Source organism: Macaca thibetana, chromosome 20, assembly GCF_024542745.1.
Source record: "Macaca thibetana thibetana isolate TM-01 chromosome 20, ASM2454274v1, whole genome shotgun sequence".
NCBI classification, from domain to species: domain Eukaryota; kingdom Metazoa; phylum Chordata; class Mammalia; order Primates; family Cercopithecidae; genus Macaca; species Macaca thibetana.
Window position 1 is genome coordinate 38,615,553 of NC_065597.1, and position 20,675 is coordinate 38,636,227.

Below are 20,675 nucleotides of genomic sequence, written 5' to 3' on the forward strand. Positions count from 1 at the left end.
AGAGTAACTCCTTCTGTATTCCTCACAACACTGACCTTTCTTTGAGTGTTCCCAACAGAATGCTGGTCATGCTTGCAGTTCAGCTGAATTTTTTTTTTCTTTAACAAGACTTGCTCTCCTTTCTGGTTTCTCCCCAGCCTCTTTATGGGTGCCCGGTAAAATAACACTTACCTACGGGCTTCCATTTACTTCCGTCCCTGCCCTGCCGGACCCGCTGGGCAAGATCCCCCGCCGCAACGGCCCACATACTGGAAGGTGCAGCGCCCAGGGCGCACAGCTCCCAAGTGGCAGTGGGACTCACGCACGAGGCCATCCCCGAGCTAAGCTGAGGTGTTTCTGGAAGGTACCCTCTGCCTAGGTGCCAGCAGCAGCCGTGGAACGCGCCCCGGGGGACAGAATGCATCATCAAGGTGCTTTGACCACCTTGAGGCCTCCTTCTCCCCCTGGCCTCCGTTCCCACGTGCCCTACCCACAGCAACCTTCACTGGCTCCCGGTATTCACCTAGAGACGTCGGCGGCCGCAGCCTTCAGCACGCCCGCCATCTCCACTGCGACCCCAGTAGCGGCTGACCCAGCCAGCTGCGCCCTGGAAGGCGGGGCGGGGCGGGGCAGGGCGGGGCGGGGCGGGGCGGGGCGGGGCGGGGCGGGGCGGGGCGGGGCGGGGCGGGGCGGGGCGGGGCGACCCCACCCGGCAGGGGGCGTGGCAAAGGCCGCTGATTTCCTACTGCATATAACACACCCACTTTACCTAAAGCAGAAATTAAAGCCAGGAGGCGCCATCCCTTGTGGGCACCTGAAAAGTACAAAACGAAGTCTGGGGACAGTTCAAAGGCGCTTAAGTTGACCAGTGGCAATTTTTGTTTCCCGCCCCCCTGCACACGCGAAAGCGCTTGCGCTGCCATTGGCTCCCGCTGGGGGTGAGTCCGGAACCTGCGAGCCCTAGAACTTTCCACTCTGAGCTCCAAGTTGCGCTAGGCGCATCCTTGCTGTGCGTTTCCTAGCGGCTCTCTTGTCTTACTTGCAGCTTGTGTCCGGAGTAGCAGACAGCCATGGTGGCCCCGCGGGCCTGGCGCTGACAGACCCTGGAGCAGTGTCTCACAGAGGTCGGCAAAGCCACCGGCTGGCACCAGTGCGTCCTCACGTAAGTGCGCAGATCCCGAGCTCGGGTGGGACTGGGGTCGCACGTGGACGCGAGTTGCAGACTCCTGGCAAATTGTGGAGCTAAGGGAAGGTAAGGGGAAATATAAACCACTCTTCCCCACATTTCAGAGTTTATACTTTCCTAGGCTATTAAAATTTTCAAAATGGTTAAAAATTTTTACAGTATGGCTCTCTCAGTTGAATGTTATTGAAATGAACGTAACCTCAGTTATTAACGCCTAGAAGCTCCCCTTGAGGCTTATTACTGCCCCCATCCCTCTACGCACAAACTGTGTTGGTTTCTCCTTCCGCCTATGTGCTCCTAAAGCACTCAGTGTTTCACTGTCATCATACTTTATTGAAAGTACAAACTTGTCACTTGTCTGTCCACCCCAACTAAGCTTCTTGAGAATTAGAACTTTCATGTCTCTTCCCAGCACAAGCGTTTTATGCGTACTTTGTTGAAGAACTTCAAATATGATCTATAAAATTATGACTCATTTAACTCCAACCTCTCCTTTGAGTCCCTGGCTCACAGCAACTACAGACTGAGCTTAGTTGGAATTCAGTAGCACACAACTGGGATATCCGCACTGTAAGGCTTTTAACAATTTTTAAAATTTTGGTACCCTCAGCATCGCAAATTCACTGTGTCCAAAATAGAGTAGAATGTTGTTTCTACCCACCTGTACTCTGCCATTCCCTGAAGTCCTTTCCCCATGCTCCACCACTCAAGCCTTGCCTATCGCAGTAAATGGCAGTTCTGTCTTTCCAGTTGCTCACACATAAAACTAGGCTGCTATTTTGATGTCTTCATTTTTCTCTTATTCTGTATCTAATTCCTTAGCAATCCTGTCAGTTCTACCTCTAAACTGTACTCAGCATATTCACTGCTCTAACTCCAGCTTAAATCACCATCATCCTTTGCCTGGAATGCTGCATCAACCTTCTAATCACTCTACTTTCCTCCTCCTCCTTCCTCCCTTTCTTCCTTCGTGTAAATCATCATTTCGTCCTTCTGCTTAAAATCTTCTCATGTTTTCTTATTACACTTAAAATGGCAAACTCTTACTCTTGAGCCCTGCAGAATTTGGCTCCCTTCAGTCTCTCCAGCTTCGCCTTCTGCCTCCATCACACTCTAGCCATGCTCATTTTTTTTTATTCCTTTGGCTTACCAAACTGAATTGCATCTTAGAGAATTTGTTCTTGCTGTTTCTTCTGCCTGGAATACATGTTACCCAATCTATATAAGACTATCCTTATCTGTAGGTTTCATCTCAGATGTCACATCTAAGAGAGGTTTTCCTTGACCACTGTAGCCAAAGCAAATGTTGATCACTGAAGAAATAAGGGAATGAATGAATGAATGAATGGAGTGATGTATAATGTAGCTGAGTTGATAATTTAAGGCTAATTCACTATATATCTCCAAGCAAGTCGATTTATAATGCTTTTCCTGCCTAAAATCTATACAGCTGATTCACAAATCCTTGGTTGACAGGTTTTATATATCATTGTGGCTCATCAGCTTATATGTTGTTGGGGCCAGCATCTATACTTACACTTCATTCAAATTTGATTTCACAGAAGAGTTGGAGTTTTTATTTTTCTTTTAATTAAGAGGGCTGTGAAATTATTACCTATAATTCTAAATCTCATTTAATTCCTCCCAATAGGATTCAAGATGGACTGGCATCAAAGTTCACTTCTTTAACAAAAGTACTTTATGACTTTAATAAAATTAATTAGAGAATAGTGGGATCCGTGGAAGCCCTTTATAAAAACTTGTGATAGAAAGTTTTGATGATGAGCAGACTTTGCAACAACTGGAAATGCAAAATGAACCAATTTTACAACACTTCCAAAATGCAGTTAGTGAAACGCAGATGAAGATATCAGTCTTCTCCCAGAGAGTGAAGAACAGGAGCGTGAAGAGGCTGGTTCAGAGACAGAGGCTGGTGGCCAGGAGGACCTAGAAGATTTAGAGGAGAAAGAGGAAGTGTCAGATATGGGTGGTGACAATCCTGAGGTGGGTAAGAAAGCTAAAAACTCAAGCAAATTTGAACTGAGGAAAAGCCCAGTTTTCAGTGATGTAGATTCTGACCTTGACTTTGATATCAACAAATTGGAACAGCAGAGCAAGGTGCAAAACAAAGGACTTGGAAAACCAAGAGAAAAGTCCACGGTAGACGAGAAATTCTCCCAACTCTCTGAAATGGAGGCCTATTTAGAAAACAGAAAAAGAAGAGGAACAAAAAGATGATAATGATGATGAGGTGGAAGATACTGATTTTTTTTTTTGAAGATATTGATTCTGGTGAAGATGAAGGGGGACTGTTTGGAAGTAAAAAAACTTAAGGTAAAAACAAAACAAAAGGTAAAAATAAAACAAAACAAAAAAACTTAAGGTAAAGTTTTGAGAGAGGAGAGAGCACTTTCCTCTTCAAATTAGCTTTTGTTCTGTTTTTCTAGGAGAGATGTAGTTAGAAGATTTAGAGCTAAGAAATATGCTCTATCTTATCGGTTATAAGTGAATCTGTACTTCCATTCAGTTTATGTTACAGTTGTTCTTATAATAGTTTTATGGTAGTGTTTTTAGTTGCCAATTTCACCTAGTAACTATTTTTGACTTGTAGTGTTATTAAGTTAGAAAGTAATGCAAACATACAGTATACATACAAATATATATGCATGTGTTAATGATGTATTTTTCTATTCCTAATTAATAGTTTTAAAAATCTTTTTATTTTAATCAGGTGAAAGTTCCAGAAATGTGAGGTACAAAGATTTTTTTGATCCAGTTGAAAGTGATCAAGACATAGCAAGTGATCATGATGATGAGCTGGGTTCAAACAAGATGATGAAATTGCTGAAGAAGCAGCAGAAGAACTAAGCATTTCTGAAATGTGAGTATTTTGAACCATCCTTTACATTGTGAGCTAGAATTGCCCAATCATGTGCTTGTACTTGTGGTTTTCAGATATGTTTAAGAAGTTAGATTCTCTCCTATCAGATATTCTCAAGATAGCCAGAACAAGACTCTGAAAAAAAAAAAAAAAAGGAATTTAAGGAATTTTTAATATGCTTGACATGATTGTGGAACTCACAGACTACTAACATATCTTCCCTATTATTTTTCGTCTTTTTTTTTTTTTTTTTTTTTTTTTTTTTTGAGATGGAGTCTTGCTCTGTCACCCAGGCTAGAGTGCAATGGCGCAATCTTGGCTCACTGCAGCCTCCACCTCCTGGGTTCGAGTGATTCTGCCTCAGCCTCCTGAGTAGCTGAGATTAAAGGTGCATTCCACCATGCCTGGCTAATTTTTGTATTTTTAGAAGACCATGGGGTTTCACTGTGTTGGCCAGTCTGGTCTCGAACTCCTGACCTCAGGTGATCCTCCTGCCTTGGCCTCCCGAAGTGCTGAGGTTACAGGCATGAGCCACTGTGCCCCAGCCTTCCCTATTTTTCTTATTGTAACTATTAACCACCCTTTGAAAACAAATATCTTGGTCAGGTGCGGTGGCTTAACGCCTGTAATCCTAGCACTTTGGTAGTCTGAAGCGGGAGGATCAGTTGAGCTCAGGAGTTCAAGACCAGCCTGGACAACATAGTGAACCCTTGTCTCTACAAAAAATACAAAAATTAGTGGGGCGTGGTGGTGTTTGCCTGTAGTCCAGTGGCTCGGGTGGCTGAGGTGGGAGGATCACTTGAGCCCAGGAGGTCGATGCTGCAGTGAGCTATGATCACATCACTGCTCTCCTGCCTGGTCGGTGGAGCAAGATCCTGTCTTCAAACAAACAAACAAACAAACAAACAAATAGAAAACCAAAAATCTTGCTGCTAGTCTCTAAAGCAAAAGCAGACTATATGGAGATGCCATATGGAAAGCATCTGATTTGCAAAAGCCAGTGCTTGCATTATCCAGCCTGTAGCTTTCCATGTGGGGCCCGTGTATAAAATAGTTGTTTCTTTTCTCTCTCCCTTATGTCTTTATATGTATAGTATGTCTCTCCTGACAAAGCTGTCCCGAGAGCCTCTTCTTGTAACTGTTTTGACTGCTCTGCAGGATACAGCCTATGTCTTTAAGGTGCTTCACAGATTTTGGTGAGTGCCAAATAGCTGTAATTTTAATTAATACCATGACAAACATATCTTCCAAAGTATGTCGTGATTTCAGACAAGTGAAATTTCATTTAATTTTAGTAGATGTAGTCTGGCTGCAATAATTTGGCTATATTATTTATCCAATCTTAAAATTTTATTGTAATAAAAATGAGAATAGTGCCAGGCACAGTAGCTCACACTTGTAATCCCAGCACTTTAGGAGGCTGAGGAGGGAGGATTGCTTGAGCCCAGGAGTTCGAGACCAGCCTGGGCAACATGGTGAAACCCCGACTCCGCTAAAAATTTAAAAAATTAGCTGGGTTTGGTAGCGTGAGCCGATAGTCTTTGCTACTCGAGAGGCTTATCGAGGATGATCGCTTGAGTCCAGGAGTTCAAGGCTGCAGTGAGCTATGATTGGACTATGGCACTCCAGCCTGGGCAGCAAAGCTGGAGAGCAGGCAAATACACTATACCAAGAATATCAAAAGAATTATTTTTAAAATCTGCGAATCTAAATTAAATGCATCATTGTCAGATTGTCCCTAGAAGATAAATTCTAAAGGGGGGAAAAAAACAACAACATAGTATCAATGAGTTAGTGTCCTCCCATCCCATTCCTTCCACCCTCCCCTCACAAAAAAGAGAAAAAGGTTTGGTTTTGCTTTGAAATTATATCAGACCTTCAAGTGAAGTTTTCAGTAAATCACAAATAATTTATTGCAATTTTCACATATAAAGTAGAACTTTCAAACTTTTTTTTTTTAAACTATTAGAACATGAAAACCCAAACGTGACAAAGGTAGCATTAAAACACAGTCTCTCATTCATGACTAGTGATGCAAACACAGCACAGTGGAAAAATTATGCCACAAAACCATGTGAACCTTATTCTTTTGAATTACTGTTAGAAGATCTGGTATGATTCCTGGTTGCAAGACATCAAGGAGAAAATACACGGTTCCCTCCATGTATGTTAGAAAGACATTTGATAAAATTCAATATTTATTTCTAATTTTTTTTTATACCTAGTGGATTATAAATACATCTAACCAAAAGCTGCCATCATGCATGATGGGTGAAATTCTACAAACATACCTTTCAGATCAAGAATAAGACAAAGTGTCCAGTATTACAGTTACCCCTGTTAATTAACACTAACAGTTAATAACCACATAAGCAAGTGCAACTACAAAAGATAAAGATAAGAGATTAGGAAAACTGACGGGAGCTGTGGTTCACACCTGTAATCCCAGCACTTTGGGAGCTTAGGAGCTCTCAGCACTTGAGCTCAGGAGTTTGCATCCTGTCACTGTCCACTGATTAAATTTTGAACTCTTAACTTGAAACCCTGGTCATCTCATTGCCTTCTTTCTTATACCCATTAAGTCAAAATGAGCTCTCATTTTATTTCAATGGAAAAGAGAATGGAAAAGAGGGGAAGGGTCCCTAGGTATCTTGGGTAAAGTATGAGCACTTACTACTGTATGTATTCTAGTTCTGTAGTTTTCAAACTTCAGGGAGCATCTCAAGGCTTATTAAAGCACAGATAGCTGTCCCTCTTCCCCACTTTCTGATTCAGGAGGTGTGGGGCTGGCCCAGGAATTTGCATGTCTAACAAGTTCCCACGTGTGGCTGATGCTGAGGGTCTAAGGACGACAATGCGAGAATCAGTGGTTTAGTGGATATCTACCTAATGAATACATGTTGCATCTCCTTTAGTGCCTGTGATTACAGAGGAAACACCTTTCAACTGGAAGCTATCATTAAACAGAAGATAAGGGATCAGGTCAGTAAATTAAATTTAATTGAAATGTCACTGAAATTTTTAGAAATAATATAACAGGCCAGGCACAGTGACTTATGCCTGTAATCCCAGCACTTTGGGAGGCCAAGGCAGATGGATCACTTGAGGTCAGGAGTTTGAGACCAGTCTGTCCAAGATGGTGAAACTCCCTCTCTACTAAAAATACAAAAATTAGCTGGGCATGGCGGTGCATGCCTGTAGTCCCAGCTACTCGGGAGGCTGAGGCAGGGGAATCGCTTGAACTTGGGAGATGGAGGTTGCAGTGAGCTGAGATGCGCCACTGTACTCCAGCCTGGGCAACAGGGTGAGACTCCATCTCAAAATCAATCAATCCAATCAATCAATCAATGAATAAAAATTAAAAATGAAGGGAAGATGTGGCAGCTTTGTGTACTGCACGTCCTGAAAATGGACTGATTTCCCTCAAGAGGCAGGGATTTAAGCTCTCTAGCCTACATGGGATACATACAGGAGAAAAAAGAGAAAAACAAAAGAAATGTGAATATAAATAAATGAAAATAACACTTCTCCCTGATTACAAAGGAAATCACATTCTTTTTGTAACAATTTGGATGACAAAATATAAAGAAAAATCTTTAATTTTGCCATTCAAAACATTCTGGTTTGTTGCTTTTTACACTTTTTATGCATATAAACATTTTAAAAAGTAAAATCATAATATACAGTGTTTTGTCACTTACTATATTTTAAGCATGTTTCTATGGCAGAAATATATCCTGGCATCATCATTTTTAATAACTGGATGCATGTTAAGTAAATCATTGCCACCCCAGAGGTGAATTTCCTTCTATATATATTTTAATGGACTCAAGTAAGGATTTTGCACTGAATTCATAGAAGTAGAATTTCTAGAGGAAAATAATGTAAAACAGTTTTAGGATTTTTAAAAGAAATGTTCAAATGATCCTGTAGGAAAATTGGTTGAGTTTGTACTCCCACCAACAGGGACAGAGCTCCAGGTTCCCCTTCCATTTGTCATCTTTGCTGGTCTTTCAGCAGAAAATCTCATTGTTTACACTTCTTTGATTTCTAGAAGTGTAAACTTTTGAATCTTTTTCATATGCTTATTGGCCATTTTTATTCTTGTGGGAAGTGCTGGTTTATCCATTGCTCATTTTCTGCTGGAAATCATTCTTTTTTTTTCTGAGTAATTTTAAAGATTTCTTTATAGGCTAAGGATACAAACCTTTTATCTGTCATTGAGGTTACAAATACTTTCTCCCAGTAAGTAATTTGTCATTTCACTTTATTTATTTATTTTTTGCTAGCAAAGAACCAAAGTCAAATTTCACTTAATTTTTATCCTGCTGAATGAAAACATTTTAACTTAGTGAGTTTAGTTGAAACAGGAGCAGGACAGAATGTAATATCTAGATCTCACTCTGTCACCCCAACTGGAGTGCAGTGGCATGATCTTAGCTACTACAGCCTCCAACTCCTGGGCTCAAGCGATTTTCCCACCTCAGCCTCCCAGGCAGCTCTAGGACTGCAGGTGTGTGCCGCCATGCCCAGCTAATTTTTAAATTTTTTTGTAGAGGTGTGAATTTGCTATGCTGCCCAGGCTGATCTTGAACTCCGGACTTACCCCACCTTGGCTTGCCAATATTCTGGGAGTGCAGGCGTGAACTACTGCTCCCGGCCAAGAGCTTACTTTTGTTTGCTAGTGGTGTTCTTGGTATCTGTTTATATTTGAGGCTTTCGTGCTAGTGCTGAAGTATTACACTCACCATCTGAGGTTCACAGGACTTTTGTTTCAATATCGAACAGAGGGAACTGTTTAGTTCTGCATCTTCGCAGGTATACAAAATGTGCCTACCAGGACTCTACTTTTTATCCATTGAAAAGCAAGAAGTAATACAGTAAAACTTTGCCTGGCTAGAGGCTTTGGAAGAATGGAATATTCTGGTTTAATTCTATTAACTTGGAAGGATGAAGGTGAAAAAAATTCAAAACTTTAATTTCCTATTGAATGCAGTTTGAAAATATAGCCAGTGATTCCACTTTTCTTCTCTAGTAAGTTTAGACATTCAGATCTACTTGGTCTTTTATCATAGAACTACTAGTGTGCCTGAGTCTTACATTGTGAAGATCCTTTTCTAAAACTTTAGATGTAAGAGGATATAAATGATACTGGATGAGATCAGGATGAATGAGAACTGATGCCTGTAAATATACTTTTTAGATGAAATCTCTGATTGCTACTCGTTTTCTTGTTGAATTCATAAAAATAAAACACATTGGCTGGAGGGTGGAAGTAGGAAGGAGATTTATGTCTTTTAATTGCATGTCATTGTTTCATATCGAGACAGAACATATAGTATTCTTGGCTTTGGACCTACAGAAGGAAACACATTTTTCTACCTGCTGCATGCCAGAGGTTCCTGAACACCTGGAGGGCTTATTGCAACACAGATTGCTGGGCCCTACTCCAGAGTTTCTGATTCACCAGGTCTAGGGTTGTAATTTATAAGAAGTTCCCAGGTGCTCCTGGTCCAGAGACTATATTTTTGAGAACCACTCTTATATACTAACTGTAAATTATAGAACTGTAGAAAAAAGCTTCATTTGGTCTGGGATAAGAAGCACACAGGTAATGGAGCAAATCATGAAAAAGTCAACCCTTGATCCCAGGCAACAAGCAATACACAGTGACATAACACAATTCTTGGTTTTCATCATTGCAAGTCATAGCCAAGTGTTGAGTGAGAAATTCAGTTTCATTTGCAGGGCTTAGAGAGGCCGGGTGATTCTAGAAAAATAGGATTTAGTGATTAACCTCATGAGAGTAGGAGTTATTTATGTCCTTTCTCTCTCTCCCATCCCTTAGCATTTAGCCTTACTTTAGAAGGGTGCAGTATTTGTTTTACACTTGTAAAGAACTTTGAGTGCTTATTAAATGGAAAGCTCTGTGTGTGTGTGTGTGTGTGTGTGTGTGTGTGTATATATGTATGTATGTATGTATGTACTTAGAGACAGAGTCTCGTTCTGTAGCCCAGGTTGAAGTGCAGTGGCACGATTTTGGCACACTGCAACCTCCTTCTCCCAAGTTCAAGGGATTCTCCTGCCTCAACTTCCCAAGTAGCTGGGATTACAGGCACCTGCCACCATGCCCAGCTAGTTTTGTATTTTTAGTAGAGACAGGGTTTCATCATGTTGGCCAGGCTGGTCTTGAACTCCTGAACTCTGGTAAGACCATCCCAGCCTCCCAAAGTGCTGGGATTACAGGCATGAGCCACCATGCCTGGCTCAAAAGCTTTGTGTTTTTAAAGATATTAGACATGTTTCTTGTTTTTTTTTTTTTAACTTAACAATAATGTAGAAGAATCAGAGAAAGTTTTTCCAAAAAAGAGAAATCATTGTGATTATTTTATCTTATTGGAATGTTGGATAATATAGTCTGCTTTATCAATCATCAAGCACACTATAAAATTTCCATTTTAATAGGATTCGTACCTCAATTGAGGTAATAAAGTTTTAAAGTTTTTAAAGTGAAAGCCAGCCCCGCCCCTCTCCGGGAGTGGGCGGGGACAGCAGTTGCATGGGTGGCTTTCCCTGTGACATCACAGGTCCTTCATGATGTGCTGCTGTCTGGCCACGCCTCCTTTCCCTTTCATCTTTCTCATCGACCAATGGGCTTGAAGCATTAAGGCCACACCCCTATTCTGCATTCTAGTGCAGCCCTGGTTACGCCTCCTCTGGCTCAGTCACACAGCTATGTATAGGTGACTGGAGATGTATAGTTGTCCTCGCCTGGATTGTGCTGATGTGGCCCCAACCCTACCTTCCTACCCGTCCGGTGATGTCCAAAGAAACCCGAAAGGGCGAATTGGCTGAGGCCAAGGAAAAGGTAAAATGCACCAAGTTGCAGCACCCCAACCCAGCCCTAGGCCCCCTCTGACAGCCAAACTGCTGCCAGAGTCCGTGCCACTCCTGAAGCACACTGGGCTGGGCCCCCCAGTGCCTCTGGACTCACCAAACCAAAATCTTGTCAGCCAGCCCACCCCCCTCATGAGTCCTGCCCCTGCCCTTGCCAGTCACCCCAGGGTGACTTTGAGCTGGTGACTCCTGGAGTTTCCCACTCCGTACTCCACCCTTATCTCCTGCTACCCCAAACCCGAGCACCCTAGGCTCTTTGGGCTCACGTCTCCAAGGACCTGGGTGCCCCAGAACCTGCCACCAGTTGCCCCAGGGTGACTTTGGGCAGGTGACTCCTGGGGCTCCCTGCTCCATACTTGGCCCTCACCTCCCACTGCCCCAAGCCTGACCTCCGTGGGCTCTATAGGCTCGCACCTCCAAGGACCTGGGTCCCAATCCTGTGACCCCCTCCCTAATCTCAAAGTGGCAACTTGGACATTGCACTCTTGTGTCCCCCCGGCCACTCCACCAAGGAGTGGAATGTAGTGATGTCACAGTCCCTCTAGAAACTGTCATTACTGCCACCAGACTGGCCTTTGGTCTTAGGACCCAGTACCCTAAGTGTTCTTGTCCTTTCTAGTTCCTCTGGTTGCAGCACAGATTTCCAGCTGGAAGGGGAATGGGGACTGTGGGACCTAGGAGAGAGAGGTTTCAGGCTGCCTTACTTCCTTAACACACACATTGACAGTGTGAAAAGCCTACACCTCCCCCATGAGCGCAACACGTTGACAGTGTCTCTGGGTGGCAATGGGAGAATGGGTTTGGTTTGGTTTTCTCCCAGGCTTCTACTCTCCGGAGGAACTTTAACATTGTTTCTGAGTTCTCCACCTCAGATTTGAATTCTCCATTGTTCTGGGACCAGAGGGCCCCTCAGTCAGTAGTTTCTAGAGTGAGATCTGCTTATCTTCTGTGGAACAGATCTTGGGAAACTGAACTTGACAGCTTGAATCTTCCTCATCTCATCTCAACCTGGGGCACTTTGAGTGTCACAGGATAAATATGGGGCATGTTTCTGAAGCATCAGTTTCCCTTGATTCTATTGAGAGACAAAACATTAATGTACTTAGGGATGACAGTCACATAGATCTATGAGTATACAAGACTTCTCCCTGAAATGAGGGTTGGGTTGTCCTCTTTCTGTTAAATTCTCAGATTTAACAGAAAGGCTGTCTTCTGCCATGAGGATACATTGATGTAAAAGCTTGAGAGGTTTTAGTGCACTTCTTCACACTAACAGACGTGTGAGGATATAGGACTCTAAATCACACAATGTACAGTTCCTGCCTGTTTAATATTTGCCTTTCAACCTCTGCCTCTGGTTTTGGTCCCTGGCAGTTGCTGATTTGTGGCAAAATCCTGGAACTCAGAGTCAGAAGACTGGGTTTAAGTTCCATCATTGCCTTTTCTTCAGCCGTGGTATCAATCCCTCTGTCACTAAGTGATTGTGACAACACTTTCTACAGTTGTTGGTGGCATTAAATCAGATGCTCTGTAATAGTATTTTGTATAAACCGTAAAGCCGGATGTGACTGTAGGAGCTTGTAGTGCTCATGAGTATCACTGCTCTTCCTTCACGCAGTTGAGAGACTGTCATCCCCAGACCAACCCTAGTGTTGGTAAAGGAGCAACTGACACCAAAAAGAAGAAAATAAATAATGGCACTAACCCTGAGACAACCACTTCTGGCGGCTGCCACTCACCTGAGGATGTGGGTCTTGGCTGGCCAGGCTCCTAGGGACAGAGGGCCCAACGGGTGGTGGAGGGTAATTGTTAAGATTGTGGAAGAACTCCCAGGCACTGCTTAAGAATTCTGGGTTTGAATCTTACCTCTCCATCTGCTGGGGATATGATTTAGGGCAAATTGCTTGAGCCCTTTGGGCCTCTCTTTTCACTTCTGTAAAATAGGAGTGGTATTGTTTTACTTACATTTGTGAAGTTTAAATGAGATTTGTCATTGTTGTTTTTATGTTAATCCCTAGTCCAGGGCCTGCTGTAAACTCTCCTTCTTGGGCTTGCATTTCCTGAAGTAGTTAGAGAGTATCAGAGGTTTCTGTTAGCTCTGAGAGTCTGAGAGTTGAAGGCCCACTAGAATGGAAACCTCAGGGCCGAGGGCTCCTGTCTGCCTTTTCCGTCGTATATCCTTGCTGTGAAGAACCATCCCTGGTCGGTATGTGCTCAGTCAGTGTTTGTTGAATGATTGCACCTTTCTAAATCACAAGCTGGCAGAAGGGTGGGCTTTTCTCACACTCCATCTCTGAAGGTTTATGTTACTGTCTTTTTGAGAGAATCTGGTTTCAGACTTTCAGTTCTGTGGCTGTGGGCAAAAACCAACAAAGACCCAAATCCTTTTTCTTTGGGAGTTGAGGAGAGTTTACCAGTTTGTGTTCCCATTGGGTCTGAGAACTTCGCTTTCAAAATCCATTCCTGGCCCCTGCCTACCGCTTCCTGGCCTGGGGAATAGAGTCGAGGGGGCCACCCTCAGTCACCTTCCTTTGACTCTCCCGACAGAGACAACAGAACCGAGCTCAGCTGGAAGAAGTAACGTAATTTCTTTGTTTGCTCATGACATGACTGCTGGGTTTGGGGGGGCACTCAGATGTAGAGGCCCCAGTCTCATCCCGCCCACTCCCAGCCTGAGGAAGAAGGCTCACCCCCCAGATTCCACCCCATCCCCACAGGATCCCTGATAACCTGGTCCCATGGGTGGGCCTGTCCTGGGGCAGTGGTGCCATTCTGGGGGCATGTCTCTTGCTGTGCCATCTCTGCCTCCCCCTAGGAAGAGCTCTGCCTTCCTCTTTCTATAGAAAAAGAAGGCAAGCCTGCAGGATCAGCAAGCCCTAAGGAGGGAGCTAGAGGTGAGTGGAGGGTGTGAAGTTCCCTCCTGACTTCCGGAGAAGGTTTCTTTGCTTCTCTTTCAGCACTTGCTTGTCTTTTCTCCCAAAGGCCCAGGTTCATACCATATGAATCCTTTCATGTCAGAAAAGTGAGCTTCAGACGGCACTCTATTACAGCCAGCATGCTGCCCAGCAGTTGGAAGGTGGGAATCTGGCACCCCGTCATCCTTCAACCTGGCACTTTGACAGGCCTTTAGGGGGAGTCCTTTGGGCCGCATCTGAATGTCTCCCATTCCAGGAGAGTCCAGGGATCTGGTCAGCCGCCTGCATGATTCATGGAAGTTTGCAGGAGAGTTAGAGCGGTCTCTCTCTTTGCTGTCATTACCCAGAAGAAGGCGGCGGACAGGGTGAGTCCAACCACCTGCCCCGTCCCCTGGGACCCTGGCTTCGCAGATGGAGGAGTGAGCCTAAAGGTCCCTTCTGTAGGATGGAGTGTCCTGCCCAGAAGGTAGCATGGCCATTTCTTGCTGCTTTTGTGTGTGGTTGTTAGAGGAAGACGGGGGCTGAGTCGGCTGCTGTGGGTGAGTTGGGGGATACTGTGGGGAGCGAGCACTGGACAGAGAGCTCGGAGGCCAAGTGCCTGCCGTGCCCATACTTGGCTGTGGCCTTGGCCCCAAGTGGTGGTCTAAGTGGTGCTTAGGGTACTTGTACCATAAAGGTACGGAAGAGTATCTTGAGTATGTTATTATCTGTGTTGAGAGAGGGAGCACGCGTATGTGTGTGTGTATGTATTATGGTAATATATATAAAACATGTTTGTAAGGATTCATAAAAAACTCAGGAGAGAGGAACAGTGTTGTGGGGGAGATGTTTCCCTTCTGTACTTTCTGAGTTTTGGACTATGTGAACGTATCATCCTTTTAAAAAGTCAATAAAAGATTAATTTCCTCCTCCTTGTCTGTGCCCCTGCCCTTGGTGAAAGAATGGGCTTAGAGAATCAGATATACCTGGGTGTTGAAATCCCAGCTCTAAGTGATCTTAGGCAAGCACTTAACCTTTAATACCCCATGTTTTTCATCTACACAATAGAGGTAATAATGGTAACCGTCACCTATGGAGGTTGTGAGGATTAAATGGGACTGTTAGCGCAGTGCCTGGTGAAGCAGTCAGTAAAGGTTCCAACAGTGGTAGCAATAACAGTAATAACAATAGCAATATTATCTGATCTCTCTGGGCCCCCGTTAGCCAGCTATAAATTCAATCTCTTTCCCTGTCTCTTCCACCTTTACTGAGTTCTTTGAAAAACAAATGAGGGCCAGTGCTCTGACTCACGCCTGTAATACCAGCACTTTGGGAGGGCGAGGCGTGCGTATCACCTGAGGTCAGGAGTTCAAGACTAGACTGACCAATATGGAGAAACCCCATCTCTACTAAAGATACAGAATTAGCTGGGTGTGGTGGCACATGACTGTAATCCCAGCTACTTGGGAGGCTGAGGCAGGAGAATCACTTGAACCCAGGAGGCAGAGGGTGTGGTGAGCCGAGATTGGCCCATGGCACTCCAGCCAGGGCAACAAGAGTGAAACTCTGCCTCAAAAAACAAAAAACAAAAAAACAAAACAGAAAAGAAAGAAACAAAACAAAGAAAAACAAATGAGACCATGAGCTTGGAAATGCCTTGAGAACATGTCAGGTGTGATTGGGAGTGAGGAAGTGTTACTGTGGAGTAGTCATGAGAGCTGTTGTTCCTGGTTGGCCAGCTGCTCCTCTGCCTGCTGTGTCCTGACTTCACCTGTCTCTATTTGCAGTACATCGAGGAGTTAACAAAGGAGAGGGACGCCCTGAGTTTGGAGCTGTACAGAAACACATAGGATGGGGGAAGGTGGGATGGGAGGTCTGGAGGCCCTTAGCGTGGGTGGTGTGCTGGGAGGTGGGGGGTACAGGTGAGCATGGTGAGAGGCTCATGCAGGTTTTCATGTGTGTGCAGGGAAGCTCTAGTGCCAGCTGTGCCACTGACTCATGGGTAGCCTCAGGCAACTCATGTCTTCTCTCTGGCCTGCCACCCGGGACTTTTAATTCCTGGGGTCCCTTCCAATGCCACGGTTCTGTGGTTGTGGGCGAAAGTAGTGGGTTGATCACCAAAGTGGTCCTTTCTGTTCTTCATTCATTCCTTTCTCTACTGCCTCTGGCCATAGCATAACCAATGAGGAGCTGAAGGAGAAAAATGCCGAACTGCTAGAAAAACTTCGACTTGTAGAATCTGAAAAGTCTGAGATCCAGCTCAACATAAAGGAGCTAAAAAGGAAGCTGGAGAGGGCCAAGCTCCTACTGCCACAGGCGAGTGGCTGCAGCCCCGGGGGTTGTGGGAGCCCCATCCGGCTGGGACCTTGGTCTAGGGATCATGCAGGTTATGGGGAGGTCCAGCCAGGAGCTCAAAAATTTGGGTCCTTGTTTTGGTCCTGCATATAATCCTCTAGAGTGTGCTAAAAATATACAAATTGGGGCCCTGCCTGGGATATCAGAATCTCAGAGTTAGGGCTTAAAAAAATTTTTTTAAAGGATTATGGATGAAAACTATTATTTTATAGATTACATTTATATGGCTAGCTCATGAGTCTTTTTCCTTCTGAGGTTCAAACCAACACTTTCACTGTTCCAGCAGCAGCTGCAGGCGGATGCTGACCACCTGGGTAAGGAGCTGCAGAGTGTGGCAGCAAAGCTCCAAGCCCGGGTGGAAGAGAACGAGTTGTGGAACCACATGAACCAGCAACAGGAGGAGAAGTTGTGGAGGCAGGAGGAGAAGCTGCGGGAGCAGGAGGAGAAGCTGCGGGAGCAGGAGGAGAAGCTGCGGGAGCAGGAGGAGAAGCTGCGGGAGCAGGAGGAGAAGATGCGGGAGCAGGAGGAGAAGATGTGGAGGCAGGAAGAGAAGATGCATGAGCAGGAGGAGAAGATACGGGAGCAGGAGGAGAAGTTGTGGAGGCAGGAGGAGAAGCTGTGGGAGCAGGAGGAGAAGATGCGGGAGCAGGAGGAGGAGATGCGGGAGCAGGAGGAGAAGATGCGGGAGCAGGAGAAGAAGGAGCAGGAGAAGAAGATGTGGAGGCAGGAAGAGAAGATGCATGAGCAGGAGGAAAAGATATGGGAGCAGGAGGAGAAGATGTGGAGGCAGGAAGAGAAGATGCATGAGCAGGAGGAGAAGATACGGGAGCAGGAGAAGTTGTGGAGGCAGGAGGAGAATATGCGGGAGCAGGAGGAGAAGATGCAGGAGCAGGAGGAGAAGATGCGGGAGCAGGAGGAGAAGATGCGGGAGCAGGAGGAGAAAATACGGGAGCAGGAGGAGAAGATGTGGAGGCAGGAAGAGAAGATGCATGAGCAGGAGGAGAAGATATGGGAGCAGGAGAAGATGTGGAGGCAGGAGGAGAAGCTGTGGGAGCAGGAGGAGATGATGTGGGAGCAGGAGGAGATGATGCGGGAGCAGGAGGAGATGATGCGGGAGCAGGAGAAGAAGGAGCAGGAGGAGAAGATACGGGAGCAGGAGGAGAACATGCACGAGCAGGAGGAGAAAATACGGGAGCAGGAGAAGATGTGGAGGCAGGAGGAGAAGATGCGGGAGCAGGAGGAGAAGATGCGGGAGCAGGAGGAGAAGATGTGGAGGCAGGAAGAGAAGATGCATGAGCAGGAGGAGAAGATGCGGGAGCAGGAGAAGATGTGGAGGCAGGAGGAGAAGCTGTGGGAGCAGGAGGAGATGATGCAGGAGCAGGAGAAGAAGGAGCAGGAGGAGAAGATATGGAGGCAGGAAGAGAAGATGCGGGAGCAGGAGGAGAAGATGTGGAGGCAGGAGGAGAAGCTGTGGGAGCAGGAGGAGAAGCTGTGGGAGCAGGAGGAGAAGATGCGGGAGCAGGAGGAGGAGATGTGGGAGCAGGAGGAGAAGATTCGGGAACAGGAGGAAAAGATGCAGAGGCAGGAGGAGAAGATGTGGGAGCAGGAAGAGAAGATGTGGAGGCAGGAGAAGCTGTGGGAGCAGGAGGAGAAGATGCGGGAGCAGGAGGAGAAGATGCGGGAGCAGGAGGAGAAGATGCGGGAGCAGGAGGAGCAGATGCGGGAGCAGGAGGAGGAGATGCGGGAGCAGGAGGAGAAGATTCGGGAACAGGAGGAAAAGATGCAGAGGCAGGAGGAGAAGATGTGGGAGCAGGAGGAGAAGATGTGGAGGCAGGAGGAGAAGCTGTGGGAGCAGGAGGAGAAGATGTGGAGGCAGGAGGAGAAGCTGTGGGAGCAGGAGGAGAAGATGCGGGAGCAGGAGGAGAAGATTTGGGAACAGGAGGAAAAGATGCAGAGGCAGGAGGAGAAGATGTGGGAGCAGGAGGAGAAGATGTGGAGGCAGGAGGAGAAGCTGTGGGAGCAGGAGGAGAAGATGCGGGAGCAGGAGGAGGAGATGCGGGAGCAGGAGGAGGAGATGCGGGAGCAGGAGGAGGAGATGTGGGAGTAGGAGGAGAAGATTCGGGAACAGGAGGAAAAGATGCAGAGGCAGGAGGAGAAGATGTGGGAGCAGGAAGTGAGGCTGCAGGAGCAGGAGGAGAAGATGCAGGAGCAGGAGGTGAAGCTGCAGGAGCTGGAGGAGAGGCTGGGGGAGCTGGGGCGGAAGGCCGAGCTCTGGGGGGAGCAGGTGGAGGCGTGTGCAAACCATGGAGATCATACAGAACGATCTCACCACAAATTAGCAGATGGTGGTTGGCTCCCTCTGCTTTTCCACCACTATGTGGCCTACAGTTTGAATGGTGGGAGGTAGGGTGTGAGATTTGAGGCTGGGGAGGGAGGCATGGCCTCTAGGCAAGGGAGGCAGCCACTTAGGCCTGGAGGAAGGGGCCAGGGGCCAGGGACCTGGGCAGGCGACAGAGTCCCACAGTGCCCTCGCTACCCTGTTTATGGGCCTAGAATCTGGAAGCCAGCCACTGGCTACCCTGACATCTATCCTGCAGGTAGAGCTGAAGAGCCAAGAGGCTCAGAGTCTGCAGCAGCAGCGAGACCATTACCTGGGTCCCCTGCAGCAGTACGTGGCCACCTATCAGCAGCTGGCCTCTAAGAAGGAGGCACTGCCCAGCTGCAGCAGCAGGAAGCTCAGGGCAAAGTGGTGGCTGAGATGGCCCACCAATAGTTGCAAGAGACCCAGTTGAGGGAGTTGATGAGGGCGGGGCCCCGAGGGCGACGACCTGGCAACCTCTGTGCCTTCTCACTCTCTTTCCTGGCCTCTTAGGAACACCTGGAAGCTGCCATCCAGCAGAACCAGCAGCTGCAGGCCCAGTCGAGCCTCATGGCTCTCGCGGGGGAAGGTATGGGAGGCCGCTCAGAGGAAGAGGAGATGAGCCCCAGGAAGAAGGGGGGACTGTTAGGAGCGTAGGACTGACTCTTTAGAACAGTTGGTCATTATGCCGACCGGGTATCCGCACTAAGTTCAGCATAGATATGGTGACCTCCTGGGAGTGGGGACCACCAGGGTGGCCTCTGAATGGGTGAACTGGCCCAGGTCGGAAATGGAGCCTGTCAGAACTCCCGTGTTGATTGGTAGTGGGACTGCACCTGGGCAACACAGGGAGCCGTTGTCTCTTCAAAAAAAAATAAAGAACAGCTGCTGATTTCCCTCTGGGGAGGGGCTGGCCCGGGGTTACACAGTGAGGGTGGGGGCAGAGGTGGGCCCACTGTTACCTCCCTTGTTGGGTTGTCTGAGGAGCCTTCTGGCAACCCCCCACAGGAGATGGATTGGACAGGGAGGAGGTGGAGGAGGAGGAAGCACCTCGGCCCATGCCAAGCATCCCAGAGGAACTGAAGAGCCAGGAGGCCATGGTGAGCCTGACTTCCTGCCCCTCCTTTGCTGCCTGCCTTGGTGGTCCCTCCCAGACCCCCTTATGCTCTTCTGATTTCTCTGGACCCTCTTAAGACATGCCACACCTCTGCGGGGGTGGGGGTGGAGGTGGGTGTGGGCACGGGCGTGGCAACGGACCACCTTTCCCTCCAGGTGGAGCTGGTGTTTCCGCTTGTGGGTGACCGTAACCAGGGGCATGGCGGATTGCGGGCAGCTGCCCAGAACCCTGCTGATGAGTCCGCACCAGGGACCCCAGGCCCTCAGGAGCTTGGAGCTGCCGACAAGCAGGGTGGTGAGTAGAGCCTTTGGGTGAGGTGGGCAGGTAGGAGCAAAGGAGGGCTTGCACGGTGCTCAGTGCCCTGCCTTTCTCCCTCCAAAGATCTTTACAGCAAGCCCTGCATGCCGTTCTTCTACCGAGGAGACCACAAGAAGGCAAAGATCATAAACATCAAAAAGCCGGCAGCAAGGCCTGGAGAAGAGTAAGCTGCCATGTGACTGTTTAGAATATAGTCTGAGCACAAACCTGAAAAAAAAAAAAAGTATTTATTTTAAATTGTGGCAAAATACTGGCCAGGCGCAGGGGCTCACGCCTGTAATCCCAGCAATTTGGGAGGCGGAGGCGAATGGATCACCTGAAGGTCAGGGGTTCAAGACCAGCCTGGCCAATACAAAAATTAGCCAGGTGTGGTGGCGCATGCCTGTAATCCCAGCTACTTGGGAGGCTGAGGCAGGAGAATCGCTTGAACCTGGGAGGCAGAGGTTGCAATGAGCTGAGATCGTGCCACTGCACTCAAACCTGGGTGACAGAGCGAGACTCCGTCTCCAAAAAAAAAAAAAAAAAAAAAAAAAAAAAAAAAAAAAAAAAAAAAAAAAGTTTCCTCCTTACATGTATGTTTCTATTGGTTTTTTTCTTGGTTTTTCTCATTTAGTCCTATCTTGTCTTATGGCATTTCCTAGTAAACTTTTACCTGCCTCCAGAGAGTTTTGACTTTGACTTTATGGCAC

The 20,675-nt window shown here is 46.7% G+C and overlaps 3 protein-coding genes and 1 pseudogene across 4 annotated transcripts in view; 3 read left to right on the forward strand and 1 right to left on the reverse strand.

Moving 5' to 3' along the window:
- Nucleotides 1–580, reverse strand: part of RBL2 (RB transcriptional corepressor like 2) — a 127,440-nt gene extending 126,860 nt beyond the window's left edge. Inside the window, exon 1 of the mRNA XM_050774891.1 lies at nt 503–580. The gene's annotated coding sequence lies outside the window, so the exon portion shown is untranslated. The remainder of the gene's footprint in view (nt 1–502) is intronic.
- Nucleotides 1–20,675, forward strand: part of LOC126944990 (26S proteasome regulatory subunit 4-like) — a 1,186,326-nt pseudogene that overhangs the window by 22,456 nt on the left and 1,143,195 nt on the right. The gene's annotated exons all lie outside the window — the stretch shown is intronic.
- LOC126944117 (golgin subfamily A member 6-like protein 22) lies at nt 14,914–18,404 on the forward strand. The gene is made up of 5 exons (XM_050773398.1): nt 14,914–14,938; nt 15,625–15,727; nt 16,012–16,153; nt 16,476–16,837; nt 16,979–18,404. Exons 1-5 carry the CDS (start codon nt 14,914–14,916, stop codon nt 18,297–18,299), a joined length of 1,953 nt encoding a protein of 650 aa, XP_050629355.1. The 3' UTR covers nt 18,300–18,404.
- LOC126944118 (golgin subfamily A member 8K-like) lies at nt 18,736–20,541 on the forward strand. Its single transcript, XM_050773399.1, has 5 exons — nt 18,736–18,933; nt 19,065–19,140; nt 19,560–19,651; nt 19,824–19,962; nt 20,050–20,541. The coding sequence occupies exons 1-5, from the start codon at nt 18,736–18,738 to the stop codon at nt 20,151–20,153; spliced, it is 609 nt and encodes a 202-aa protein (XP_050629356.1). The 3' UTR covers nt 20,154–20,541.

Bases quoted from the DNA above. Each gene is read 5' to 3' on its own strand.
- LOC126944117 (XM_050773398.1), top strand. From the start codon at position 14,914: ATGGTAACCGTCACCTATGGAGGTT. The intron at 16,154-16,475 runs GCGAGTGGCTGC...TCACTGTTCCAG, and splicing joins CCAAGCTCCTACTGCCACAG to CAGCAGCTGCAGGCGGATGC. The intron at 16,838-16,978 runs GCAGGAGGAGGA...GAAGATGTGGAG, and splicing joins CAGGAGGAGAAGATGCGGGA to GCAGGAAGAGAAGATGCATG.
- LOC126944118 (XM_050773399.1), top strand. From the start codon at position 18,736: ATGGGCCTAGAATCTGGAAGCCAGCCACTGGCTACCCTGACATCTATC. The intron at 18,934-19,064 runs GCAAAGTGGTGG...CTGGCCTCTTAG, and splicing joins GCAGCAGCAGGAAGCTCAGG to GAACACCTGGAAGCTGCCAT. The intron at 19,141-19,559 runs GTATGGGAGGCC...AACCCCCCACAG, and splicing joins CATGGCTCTCGCGGGGGAAG to GAGATGGATTGGACAGGGAG.